The following is a 13,475-nucleotide window of genomic DNA, read 5'->3' on the forward strand; positions in this document are numbered from 1 at the left end:
TATTTTTTTCTTACAAAAATGTGCACTCTTGTTGCTTTCATTTCTTTATAGGCTTGCCTTCAGATGTATGCTCTTCTCACAATCTATTACAAAGACAAAAGTGAAGAAACGACCAATCAGATAAACGTAATGAGCAAACACAGTACCATCTGATGCATGTACAATACACTATGTTTATTTCAATTACAGTGGTGCTTTTATAAAATATCTGATGCAGAAACATCAACATAAATGTAGAAATGATAACATACACACATAACCCTTAAATACATATTGACACACTTTTAGAAAAGTACACGTTATCCTTTAGAGCCTTTGGTCTGGAACATACACCAGATGGAAACAATACACACTTGCAGGAGAAAAGTTCTCTGTGCAACACTGAAGCCCTATCATATTTCATAATACCATTTGCCTTCTCCCATTATGAAAGAATATTTCACTTTTTTAACTAGGGATTTACGACCCTGTGTGATCCTGACTGTTGTCCGATTTTATAATGCTAACATTTTTGCATAAGATAAAGATAGAATGGAAGGCAAAGCAAATAGAACCAAGCACCAGGCACTGTAGAGTGAGGCACTTGAGCACCTAACACCTCTGGTTTGGCATCATGACATTTGGCACATGAAGGTGGCATTAACTCTGTGTGTGTGTGTGTGTGTGTGTGTGTGTGTGTGTGTGTGTGTGTGTGTGTGTGTGTGTGTGTGTGTGTGTGTGTGTGTGTGTGTTAGTGTGAGAGCGAGAGACAAAGACAGAGCTCATTCCAGGAGAACTCTCACTGCCTTCTCCTTGCGTCCAGGTGTGCATCCGAAAACATCTTAGATGAATTTGTTACATTCAGTCTCCTCACAGTTACACTTCCACCATCCCACCGACGAGGCTTCCAGTCTGTAGAGCAAAGAAGAAGTACTCCATTGTTCCTTATGTTCATTCTTTTCCACCACTTGCACTTTGTTGGTTTCTTTCGGCAACATCAGGAGTGGGCTGGGCCAATGAGAGGGAGGAGCTGCTATGATGTGGAGGAGTCCGGCTGACTGACGTCCTTCTTCCTCTTCTTCTTCTTCTTCTTCTTCCCTCGGCAGGGCTTACAGACACAGCACAAGATGCAGGGTGAGGCCAGCAGGAGGAGTGGAGATGTCACCAGCACAATGATGCTGACCCCCACCAGGATACCCACCACCTGAAGGAACACACACCCATCAATCAATAATCAATCAAATCCATGTTTTCATATTAACAATAGGCCAAACACCTATGTAGCATTTTAAGGAGGTTGCTCATAGTGACTAACCCAGAGGGAAGTGTTTGTTTTACAGTCTGCAACTTTATAATTTAGGTTAATTATCTTTCACGTTTAACACCTGTACATCATTACTGTAAACAAGCTGCTTAGAATACAGTTTACAGTTTAATACTGCTCTACTTTAATGTTGAAACCAGTGACAGATGGTGCGAGTGAATTGTTGATGGAACAAAAATGTCACACTCAAGCAACTTACTGTTAGTATGCACAAAGAATATGGTTTTATTCATTTTCTATGGAAAAACTTGGCCTGCACGAAACACTGACCTCAACCCAACCACAAACAAGAACTGAGATACTGACTGTGAGGCCTTATTTCCCAACACTACTGACCGAAACTAACTGACACAGTTGTGGCTGAAGGCGTGCTGTTGTAGCACCATAAAAAAATCTATGGTTGGTGTAGTGTGTACCACTATGAATCATAATGTTGTCTAAATGTACCCAGTATATGTTAACTCTTGATGTCCTGTTACAACAGCAGTGGTTGGAGGCAGCTAAGAAGGAGTTAGAGTGGCAAAAGGAATTTTTCACAAGCAGACTGTAAAACTTAGAGGACCTAAGCAAGGGTGTGACTTATTCTGCCAGGACCTGTTTTGCAAGGGACAACACTCAGCGACGCAGGCACGCCAACACACAACAAGGAGGTTCAGGGAAAACTGAGGCTAATCGTGAGATAATGGCATCAGGGAAAATAGAGAGAAAGTAGATTTGGTAGCCAATTGTCATTGTTTTGTTGAATGGACGACTTCATTAAAGTGCAGGAATTTAAGATTAGTGCAGGGATTAGTTCAGCTTAATGTCTGATAAAGGATTATTTGGGCACACTGGTGGAAAATAACAAACCACTAACAACGAGCTGAAAGAGACTTTAAAGGGAAATTCCCCAATACAATTAACAGCAGATGCACAGATGAAGTTTCCTAAGTGAGACAGTGAATTAGTTTGTTCAAAGATTAGACACACTTGTGTTTATAGACACGGTTTAAAGCTTTACATAAAGTGAAACATGTAACAATTAAATGTTACTGTCCAGCATTGGTTTCTCTAATGTTTTCTTCACCAGGCGTTTCTACAGTGACTCACTGAATTGGCAGGCACAACAGTGCAGCCGGGACAGAGTCCAAAATCTTTAACATCCAATCCTGATAATGTGATAGAGCAGTTTTACTAAAATCAAAGCCATGAATGGAATAAGCTGCCACTTATGGATGGGTGGTTCTGCAGTCTAATCCATTTAGACAATAGCACGTCACCACAACCCTGAAATGGATACTGTATAGCTGTGCTCCAATTCAGGAGGCGCATCCTTCCGGGGCTGCATTTGACCAACTGTGTCACAGTGGCACGACTGGGCCATGCTACTTCCAAGGCTCCTTCAAATGCAGCCAAGAAATGAATACTTCCGTTCCGGAGCCCCGAAGGAAGCAATAACTGGAATCTTCTCGGCCCAACCTATCCCAAGATTCATTGTGCGCTGGAGATAAATACCTTCAGGCTTCAACTCAGTCAAATAGTTAACAGTACAAATGTTTAAAGAACCATGGCGCCTTGAAACCTCAACTTAAAAAAAATAATTACATGTTAGGTTAGGGGACATAGTGATCATAACTAGGTATGAGGGAGGCCGAGCTTCAGTAAGTGCAGTGGCTCAAAGTAGTTAACAATGCAACAGTCAGGGCAGGACAAGCTGGTGACGCGGATACGAAATCCTCTTTGGACCTGGACGTCGAACTGCCTTAAGTGGCCTACAGGGATGATGAAGGTGACCGTGGGCCCTGAACTGGGACACAGCTTGGGTCCGCTCTGGGGTCTGCGCAGAGGCCTCACCTGTGTTCTGTTCCACATCACAGAGGCCCTGGAGTGTCCCAGCTTGTTTCTGCATGGTCCCTTGTCATAGTGCCTCAGGAAGATGTCCCCCTACATTTACAAAATGTTTAGACAAGAAATTAGCTGACTATTAATCACTGAGGGAATTCAAAAACAAGCTGAAGGCACTGAAGTAGGCTGAGATGTTTTGAGGTGTGTTGCAGCGGGACTCACATCCAGGTTCTGCAGACAGTACCAGCAGAAGGTGTGTTTGCAGCTCTTACACAGCATCTGTGCACAGCCCTGGTTCCTCTCTATGTAGATGCCACACATGGGACACTGTTTGATGGGCATGTCAGAGTGGCTGTAGGAGCGGCCCCTGTGGATAGAGAGTAGGGCACAACAAATATGAGGTATATATGAGGGAAAGATATGAAGGAAATATTCTCTGAGCCCAATTTAGGGCAGCAGTGCTATCGATAACCTCAAAGTCATGACTGAGGGCTACAACAACCTGAGGAGTTTCCATTCTACTTATAATCACATAGAATTTTCTTTGATGACATATCCTTAAACCTGAATTAACAGAATTTAAAGTTGTACAGGCAAACATTTCATACAATCTCATTTATAAAAACAAATCAAATATTGACTCTCCCTTTAGCGTTGTCCTGATGGAATTATCTCGCTTTTAAAAATGACATATCTGTTGCTAACTTTGAATGTCTGCTGGTGCAGGGCAGGTAGCATGAATTAGTGTGAGCATCTATAAATGTGAGTTCAGTGAATTGTCACAAAATAACCAAGAAAGCACTATCATGATAAGCTACTAGGGCTAAATAATAGAGAAAAAACTATCACAATGCCATTATTTTTGACAGATATTGCATTTGCAATAAGAGGGAACCTTTTAATGGGAATGGGAATTGATGTATTTCATTTTCACAGGAAAAAAAGTGATGATATAATTTCTTTCTGCTTGGGTCTGTACCAAGTAGCTATCGTCATCTGGAGAAAATACATTGTAGGCCCGGGCATCTATGTAGCACCAAAAAGCTTCATATATAGCAATATGTACACATTTTACTTTTATCAAAAAGAACTGTAGCTCCGGAGATTTGGATATGTCACTCGGCCATATTGTGATTTCTAAAATATTTTTAATTAATTGTTCAGCTCTAATTGCAACCACATATTCCCTTGGCAAAGCCATAAAAGTGGCATGATGTAAACAAGCGTGGATAAGACCAAACAATCTGTACATTGACTCACAGAAACAAAAATCAGTTAACTGCTCCTACAGCAACTGCTGACATAGAGCTTCAATGTCGACTGAAAATAATAAAGGTGGAACAGAAACACGACTTGTCACAGACAAATTAGGAAGAATTAACAACCCCTCTTAAATAGAGTGGATAATATGAACACAATGTCAGAGAACAGAAGCAGTAATAACATTATTATTTAAGGGAATCAAATGAGGTGAATTTAAAAATAAAATGTGAAAATAACTTATCCTACTTCCTAGTCAGAAACCTCTAAGGGGGAGTTACACTGAGGGATTTTGGAATCCTAACCCGAGTAAGTACAGAGTAGTACAATAAAACTATGTTTGCCTGTCAAATGTATATTATACTCAATCTAAGTTCAAATCTAAAGATGACTTTCCCTCACTCAGCCTGCTCCATCCTCCACATCCCACTGCAGAGACCACAGCTCCACTACAGCGCAGGCTCCTTCTGTACAGTGGACTAACTCAGAGCGGCTCAGTGCCCATCCTTCACCTCCCTTTGGCACAGAGACAATGAAATTCCAACACAACACAGCCAGTCTCCAATGACATCAGTCAGTGAGGCAGAGCCACAGTGAAGAGCTGCGCAGTCATGTAACAGTACAACAGGGACTACACAGAGGGCACTACTGAGGAATACGGGGCCATTAATCCTGAAATAACGTTTGTTTTCAGCTCTCCACAGGGAGATGACGAACACATCACTTATATGATCCACTCAGTGATCCACTCACTTCTGAAACTACAACTGTCAGTTCCATTCAGATTAAATGGAAGGATGGGATTTTCCTCATAAAAATATCAATAATTGAATTTTATGAGATTTAAACTCTTTGAAAGGGGATGAGTGAATATAAACCATAAACCTTTACAGTTTAAAATGAACTATTTCAAAACCAATTATTGCCATCACCATTCAGTCACCTGGGTTCCGTTAGCAGCAGTAAAAGGTGTTCATTGTGTACACCCTCAGTCTGTCTCACACACTAATCCTGCTTTCAGCACGCACAGTATCATTTTCAAAGTTCACACTGTGGCTGCAGGCGGCGGGCGGCTGACCGAGCAGCCAACTGACTGACCTGCTTTCATGAGAGGGTGAGGGTGACATCATGGGCTGGCGCTCGGGGCAGGTGTGGCTGTCCTGCCAGGGGCCTCTGCAGCCGGAGCAGAAGACGGTGTGACAGGTTGGGCAACGCACAGCAGAGGGCTGGCCCTCAGAGCCTGGCTGCACACTGCACACCGCCTGGCACTCAACCACTGGGCACCAGGCTCTACTGGGGTCCAGCTTCACTCCTGCAGAGGCAAAGAGAGAGATTGACAATAGTTTCATGAAGTAGGTGCGGAGATAAATGCATGTTTTGTACATATAGCCAAGTAATATTGACAAATAGTGGTCTGACTTGTTTTTCATGTTCATCAATGGTTTAGAACTAAAACAATTAGTCAATTACTGGATTGGCTGGAAATTAATAAAATAAAAAATTTCTCAAGATAAAAAAAGTCTTAACTGGTTCGATGCAAGTTGTCTTTTTTCCTCTCTTTTATATCATTGTACATAATATGATCTATCTGGGTTTTGAGCTGGAGACAGAAAAGTCCACTCAACAGATTAATCAACAATGAGAACAATTCTTCATTGCTGCCCTAAAAAAAGTAACATTATTTCTACATTTTACACTGTTAATGTAAATGCTAATGTTTAGCAGAAACAGTCATATGTACTATCTTAGTGTAGCATGGTACACACAGAGAGGCACACATACTGAACATATAATGTAAATCTTAATCATGTGAAGTTTAGCATCTGAAATACTAAAAGGTTTTAAAAGTCGACATGCTAACGGCTCTGTGAGGCTCTTTTATTCATGCTATCCTGCAATGATGATAGTAACAAGCTGACGGTTTAATCATCTTCACATTCTTAGTTTAGCTTGTTAGCATGCTAGTTGACACTGAACACAGCGGAACTGAGGCTGATGGAAATGTTATTAATTTTGCATACATTTGTTTATTACCTAAATATTTCTAATGATTCAATTTAAAAGTGATGATGGTTGGATGAGTTAGCTATTACAATTTATCCTGAGGGGCCACATTTCACAATAAGATTCAGTCTGGACCACAGTGGTTGACACACAGACCACTAGCTAAAACATTATTAGTCTTGTGATTTATGGTCTGAGTAAACTATAACTGTTATTGGCTTTACAGCATATTGTTACTGTGCAACTGGAAAAAGCCCAATATAGCTGCAAGGCCAACTAACCTGTTTGCAGTTTGTAAATGTCAACAGAAAGCTATTTCAACACTTTGCTGTTTGTCGGACTCCAAAGCAGGACTGATATTCACAAAACATGTCCGGGATATAAGTGCAATCATTTATGCATGGGTCATACAATACGTCACATGACTCAGAATAGTTACATGAGTCTTTTAAAGGATTTGCTATAGAATTCCCTGAAGGTATTAAAGCCCCAGTTTCAGTCACCTCCTGGACAATACTGGAGGTCCCACAGTATCCCAGGCATGTGAAGCTCAGCACGCTGTGGAGCTAGTGTAATGCCCCCAGCTGTGGTGTGACCTGAAATAGCCCACTGCCTGTCACCAGCCATCATCACGCTAATGCAACAATACCTACCTCTCTCAAACTTCAGCCGCTGATACAGCTCCACCTGATCCGCTGCAGCCAGGCTGGCTATCTGCAATCACCAGGCACACAGAGGGGCTTTAGTCATGTTTTATTCAGTCTGATATCGGACAATGAATTTTGAGCTTAAGCACTCATAAAGAGATCACAGGGGTTTGAAAATAAGGTTTGCGGATTTTCATATAACCCCATTGCACGTCTGGTAAAAATGAAGTTTGAAGTCATTTACATGTAAACCCCAACAGAAATGTGCAAAAAAAGCCAAGTGGTCAAGATTATTTAATGTGCTTGCAATACTTCAAATATCATCCAGGATAAAGTGGTTACCTAGCAACTGCAAATTGCTGCATTATTTCTCAGCGCTCAGAGGAAGAAATTAGTACAATACAATATTGTAATATTTCAATCAAAACTATACGCATTAAAGCTGCCTGCTGTGTATGTTATTTGCCCTGAGTAATACTTTAATATTGTTTTAAAGAGGCTTTTCTTACAGTAAGTGACTTAATGCAGTCGTTTTCGGACAAAAAAGAATTGCAAATGAGGAAGCAAGGGGCAGAATTGCCATGTGTTTGTGAATCAGCTTCTTCTTTGACGGGCTAACTGCGTTGAGTGTGTGATGTCTAACAGCTCACAGGGTTTTACTTTCTGTGTGACGGCTCACATTACCACATTCTACAATTCACGCAAGGGAAAAACAGGAATTCTCTCATAACTTTTGTTAAGGTTGGATTCACTGGATTTTCACAACACCTGACCTAAGTTAATCCAACCCACATCATATCTTACAAAACAAGTCAGCTTGCACAAACAAACTGGTGGAGCCAGCAACTTAGAAATATATCAAAATGTATTTGCCTCAAACCAGTTTTAAATTGGGAAATCAACATAATTTTTGTATTTTACTCCTCATGACCTAGATATAGTTGGCTTTAAACAGGACATACCTCAGAGTCCAATAGCACGCCGGTCTTCTGGCAGGCCATATCTGGGCAGGTGATGGGTGCCCCCCCACCCTCCATGATGGCCAGCTGAACATACTGCTGCAAACACTGGCGAGGGAGGAACAACACGGCACCATTAGTCTGGATATCGAAAGGAACCAATAGTAATAAAATACATCACACATGCCATGCCCTTGCAAACAGCAACACATACAACACATCATAGGCATATATTTTATCTTCACCATCCACCCTGGATGAAAAACTATACAAAACACACAACAGATCAAAACACTGAAATCTACTGATGACAAATATAGTAAAATTCAAAAACAAAGGAAAAATGAGCTGTTGTGCAAACAGGGCAAAACTAAATTCCACATAAACAGAGATTTCTTATGAGCAGCCTCACGTCATAAGTCACAGTACCTCAGCCACCAATTATGGAGGAGTAGGAGGAACCATGTAAACATTGCGCAAAGGCAGACAGTTTGGAGGAACAGAAACTAAAAACATTTGTCACTTTTCGGTGGAAGATGACAAACAAATCTGTTGTAGCGATCTGGGCTGTATCTTTAAACTAATTTATTAACACAAACTTGTGCTCATCATGTGCTTTCCCATTTAACATGATAAAACACAAGCAATAGTGTGTGCTGGAGAACTAGGTTCATACAATGCAGTCCAACTGATAAGCACAGTTTATCCATCTCCCTCCCTCCTTCCCCCGTGACACGGTGTGTGTGCGTGTTCTATCTGTGTGACCTTGTGCGTGCAAAACACTGACAACGTAGCAAGCACGGACGGATATTAACACCTGCCGTTATCTGACAACCTTTCTGTGTCAGAGCATAAAATTATACATACCAGACAGGCACGTATTAGAGGAACAAGAACAGTGTAGTAGCAGACCTCGATAATTCTGTAATAAAAAATCAGACTAATCATATAATTCTCTCTGCCAGGTGATATTTTGGAATTCCAAGTAGAAAATATAAAAAAATGTTTGGGAGAATCACAAAAATTTCCAATTCAAAGAAAGTGAGATAAAGTCAGTCCTGTGTTGAAACTGCATCATTTCACGAAAGCTGTAATATACAATATCTATTTTAGGATCCTAAAACAGGAAGTGGTGCTACAATAAAGAGGAGCATCCCATCCCAGGTCATTTTAATGCTGGACTTTTGCCTAAATTACCCCCCAAAAAAATTGGGTTGTTGGATCCCTTTTGTACAACTTTCACACACCCACACACAATAATTAAGACATAAGCAAAGCAGGTGATATACACTTTTTCTTCTTTGAGACAATCTAAATATAGCTTGGAGGACCCATGTTCTGCTTCAGTAACCAAGGTTCACAGGTTTGAGATCCATTGCAGCTAAGGTGTCCTTCACTGTTCAAACAAATACTTGGATTTGAGCATTATCTGCTGTAAATATCTCTAATGAAGTGGGTACGTCTTTACTTACGGCGGTGCAGAAGTTGCAGTTGCAGCTTTGCAGTTGGCTGGTGGCTGCAGATGGCTGTTCACTGAGGCACAGCTTGCAGAAGACCCCGGGCCCCGGCTGAGAGTCAGCGCCAGCCTCAGGGGTCCCGGGTACAGAATCCCTGGCTTCCTGGCTCAGGGTGGGACTCCTGCTGGCCATGTAGGGGGCGAGTCAGGCGGGGAGGGAAGCAAGAAGGGATCAGGCTGCTCCTAGCCCTTCTGTTAGGGACAGAGAGGAGCCACAGTCGCCATTTTCCTGAAAGCAAAAACAGCATAGAGGTGAAGCACTGTGCTTCTCCTGTTACAGTTTACCTGGCTCTCAGACAACACTGCACCCTTTCTAGCACCTCTCATTCCTTCTGGTAACTGGTGTAGCAACGCTGATGACTTCACCTCTCTCTGAAGCGACACACTGTCATTGCCTTGTTACCTGACATGTGAATTAGTCACTGTTAAAAGCTGTGTGGTGCATGAAGCTAAATATAATGATGGGTAATTACTGCAGTAATGTTGATTATTCAACATGTCTGTACTAGATGATTGGACGTATTTTTAAGGCCAAAGTCTAAGGCCTGTTTTTTCCCGGGTTCTACAGTTATCTTAAAACTACCACATGGATTACCAGAAAACTTGTTGGAAGGATGTGGTGTTGGTCAGGGGAGAACCCATTAAATGTTTGGTGCGGATCCGGATCAGGGGGCAGATCCATGAATTTAATTCACTTTCTTTAACATTGCGAGATGTTTTGCAATATTTTCATTGATTTCTCAGAGAATAATTCATGGATCTTAATGAAAAGGGAAAAATTCCAAGTTTAAACATGGTCTCATGAGGGGACTTTTGGGCCTTGGCTGAGTCATGAGTGCTGCTAAAGTTCAACATGTCATGCCAGGCTCAACTGAATGTTCACTAACATACTCACAATAATACTACTGTTTACCACTTTCACTTAGCTTAGCTTAGCATAGCATTCTATTATTCACCAGTCAACACTAGACTCTAATCACAGCTGAGTAATGGGACAGGTATTTGGTCACAAACCAAAGTATTGGACAAATTTTAAACTCAGAAATTTTACCAGGTGGTCAGTGGAATGATGCATGCTAATAGGTCAGATGTTATTTTAATTAGTCCTGAGGGAAACATACATTTCTGCACCAAATTGTATGGCAATCTGTGCAGTGGTTGAGATACAGTAAGTCTGGACCAATGTAGAATAATATAATAATTTAATACACAAACAGCTGTTTACTTACTACTACCAGAGATGGTGGATAATAAATATCTAATCTAGTGTTAACGGGAATTAAAGTCAACAAAACCCCAAAACCATCCCTTTGGTTCATCCGGTGGTGCAATCCCAAAAAGCATGAGAAATAATAACACCATAATCTTGGATTTGCGGCTAATCCTGTAGATAACAGTGGTTGTGCACAGAACAGGGTCACACAGGAAACGGTGGCGTTAAAAACACACTGCAACCGAGGCGGCTGCTATAATCACAAGTTATCCCAAGCACAATGTTCTCCATTTCAGCAGACTGTTAAAGTTGGCTGTTGGGAACTTTGGAGCAGCTTAAATCAATACAGCCACCACCACTACCAGTGTCCTAAATTTTTTTCAGTGAGTGCTCTTTTGTTGTGTACTATCGATCCATGGTGGCATACATGCAGATCACTGATGGTGGAGCTTGTGAGTATTTCTGCACAGTCATGGTGTATCCTACACTACTATCAGAGAGGCGAGGCGGATCAACAGCAGTCATCAGTTACAGGAACTGGAGATTACCTGGGTAACCATCTATCAGTAGATCAGACAGAAGTCAATTTACTTAAGAACTGACAGTGTCTGCCACCTTAGGTATGATAGATACTGGGCACTTTCCTCACTGGCCTACAAAACCCATCCTTACTGCAGTACCTGCCCCTGACAAGCAATCAAACTTGAATCATCCCTGCCTGGAGCTATTCACTAATCAAAGCTCCCCTGTGCACTCAATGTTTCTTTTAGGGTGTGGAGCTGATCGTTCAGCGATTAGCAGTCCTCATGGATCAAGGTCTACATGGCCTTCCTGCCGAGGGTAAGAGTGGTGAAAAGCTGCTGCTGCTGCTGCGTTGACACAGGGTGCCACTGTGCTGGCGAGCAGGCAGCTGGGCACAGAGTGTGTAGCTGTAATTATTTGGCATCATTTATTCAGCTGCAATCACTCGCTGGAATTTCTGGCCTTATAACCTGTGTGTGTTTTGTGGGAGAGAGACTGAAAACAAGAGCAGATACAGCTGAGACACAGCAGCATGAACGATGGGAATGATGCAGTGGGGACATGCAAACCTCCACAGTGTACATCAGTTTACACAGTCACTGAAGTGGACACTGAATTACATAGGTTAGTTAATAAAGGGGTCAGTTAATAATGATATTACAACATTTCCTAAAAGGACTGAGATATGTTTGTACAGTTAGTGTGGTACCAGAGTAATATCTGATCTGTTACAGTGCATGCAACATGAAATCTGACACATCTGCATCCCTCCCAAGGTTGCACAGTCGCATAGGTCAAAACTGACACACTGACGCATCCACTGTGTTAAATCATTTCATGGTGAACATGATGGGGTGTGTGTGTGTGTGTTCTGCTGGGGGGGACCTACCTTGTCTGTGGGGGACCACTGGGTGTCGGAGCTTCCTGATTCCAGATCCACAGCCGCAGTGCTGCTCTTCTCCCTGTGGCACAGACACATGTGTCCTAACAGTGTTGTGCTGTTAGAATAATCAGCTCTGCTCCCTCAGAAAAACATGTTTAAACGTCCTGCTCGCAGCTCTGCTCCGTGCACTCACGTGTGTGTTTGTGTACGTGTGTGTGTGTGTGTGTGTGCGTGTGTGTGTCAGCTCCGCTCTCGTGTTTTGTTTCCATCCAGGAAGCTCCACTGATTGTCACTCTCGACTGCCCCTACTGGTCATTCCACCGAACTCATGCTGCTTTCAGGGGCAGTGGGGAAAAAATGGTGCTCACGTGAGTTATGTTGGCGCCCTCTGTCTTCAGGCCTGTAGTAAACTCATAACTTATTCCTTTAAAGTTTCAGTGTGTACGATTTAGGTGAAAGGGATCTACTGGCAGAAATTGCAATTGAATAATGTAATAGGCCTGTATGATAATCATAGTTACTATAGCTATTGTGCCAAGCTATTTATTTTGAGGGATTTTTGCATTTTTACAAAACTGTATAAAATTAAATGATATATCGTTGTGATTGCTGAGTGCTCAGACTTATTGTAACAATACTCGGACACCAATAGGTGTGTGCCTGGACCACGTAAGCTCTTAAGTAATCATATTTCGAAGGCTCAATATAACCAGGCAGCGAGCTCAGGTAACAACTTGGGTGTGTTGGATAAAAGCTTCAGTAATGTACTTTAATATCACAGTTTTAGATTCAGTATGTTTAAATGTAACTTATTTTATCCATCCATCCATTTATCCATCCAAAATAGTTTCAGGCTGATGCAAAGATTTTAATACAGCATTTAGACTTTGGAAATTAAAACTTACATAAAGAATGTATATGTGTTATTAGAAAAATCTACTAACCCTTTGGTCAAACTTTTTGAAGACTTCCTACTAAACTGTATGAACAATCTGAAATTTCACCTACAATATATTAGAATTACATTTACAAGGGACTGGCAGTCAAGTTTCACATATTGCTGCCAGCCCTGGCTGTTAGAATGGAATATATGTAACTCATGACATTACACTGACTTCCTGTTTACAGAGTTGATTACACGGCAGAGGTTTCAGGAACAGTCAGAACAGAACATATCCTTCTACAACACATTATTGTATTGTATTGTAATTATTGTGTGTAATTCAGCTGCCATACTGTATAGTTAGTTCCGACTAGCTACTCCTTGTTAAGGTTAGATGCTACTGATACATGGATATTAACAATGAATGAGTATTTCAACTTTTGATAATTCAAATACACTTT

The 13,475-nt window shown here is 41.5% G+C and overlaps 1 protein-coding gene across 1 annotated transcript; it reads right to left on the reverse strand.

Annotated features, from left to right (window-relative positions):
* Positions 1–153: 153 nt before the first annotated feature.
* On the reverse strand, positions 154–12,601 carry rnf144b (ring finger protein 144B). Its single transcript, XM_034611375.1, has 8 exons — positions 12,138–12,601; positions 9,470–9,742; positions 8,001–8,105; positions 7,045–7,105; positions 5,486–5,699; positions 3,350–3,494; positions 3,137–3,226; positions 154–1,183 (listed from the first exon to the last, which is right to left on the reverse strand). The coding sequence occupies exons 2-8, from the start codon at positions 9,644–9,646 to the stop codon at positions 1,013–1,015; spliced, it is 963 nt and encodes a 320-aa protein (XP_034467266.1). The 5' UTR covers positions 9,647–9,742; positions 12,138–12,601; the 3' UTR covers positions 154–1,012.
* Positions 12,602–13,475: the final 874 nt, after the last annotated feature.

The sequence above is a fragment of the Hippoglossus hippoglossus genome, chromosome 16 (genome assembly GCF_009819705.1).
Source record: "Hippoglossus hippoglossus isolate fHipHip1 chromosome 16, fHipHip1.pri, whole genome shotgun sequence".
In the NCBI taxonomy this organism is placed as follows: domain Eukaryota; kingdom Metazoa; phylum Chordata; class Actinopteri; order Pleuronectiformes; family Pleuronectidae; genus Hippoglossus; species Hippoglossus hippoglossus.

Bases quoted from the DNA above. Each gene is read 5' to 3' on its own strand.
- rnf144b (XM_034611375.1), bottom strand. From the start codon at position 9,646: ATGGCCAGCAGGAGTCCCACCCTGAGCCAGGAAGCCAGGGATTCTGTA. The intron at 8,106-9,469 runs GTAAGTAAAGAC...CTCCCTCGCCAG, and splicing joins ACTGCAACTTCTGCACCGCC to TGTTTGCAGCAGTATGTTCA. The intron at 1,184-3,136 runs GTGAGGCCTCTG...GTGTTCCTTCAG, and splicing joins TGATGTGGAACAGAACACAG to GTGGTGGGTATCCTGGTGGG.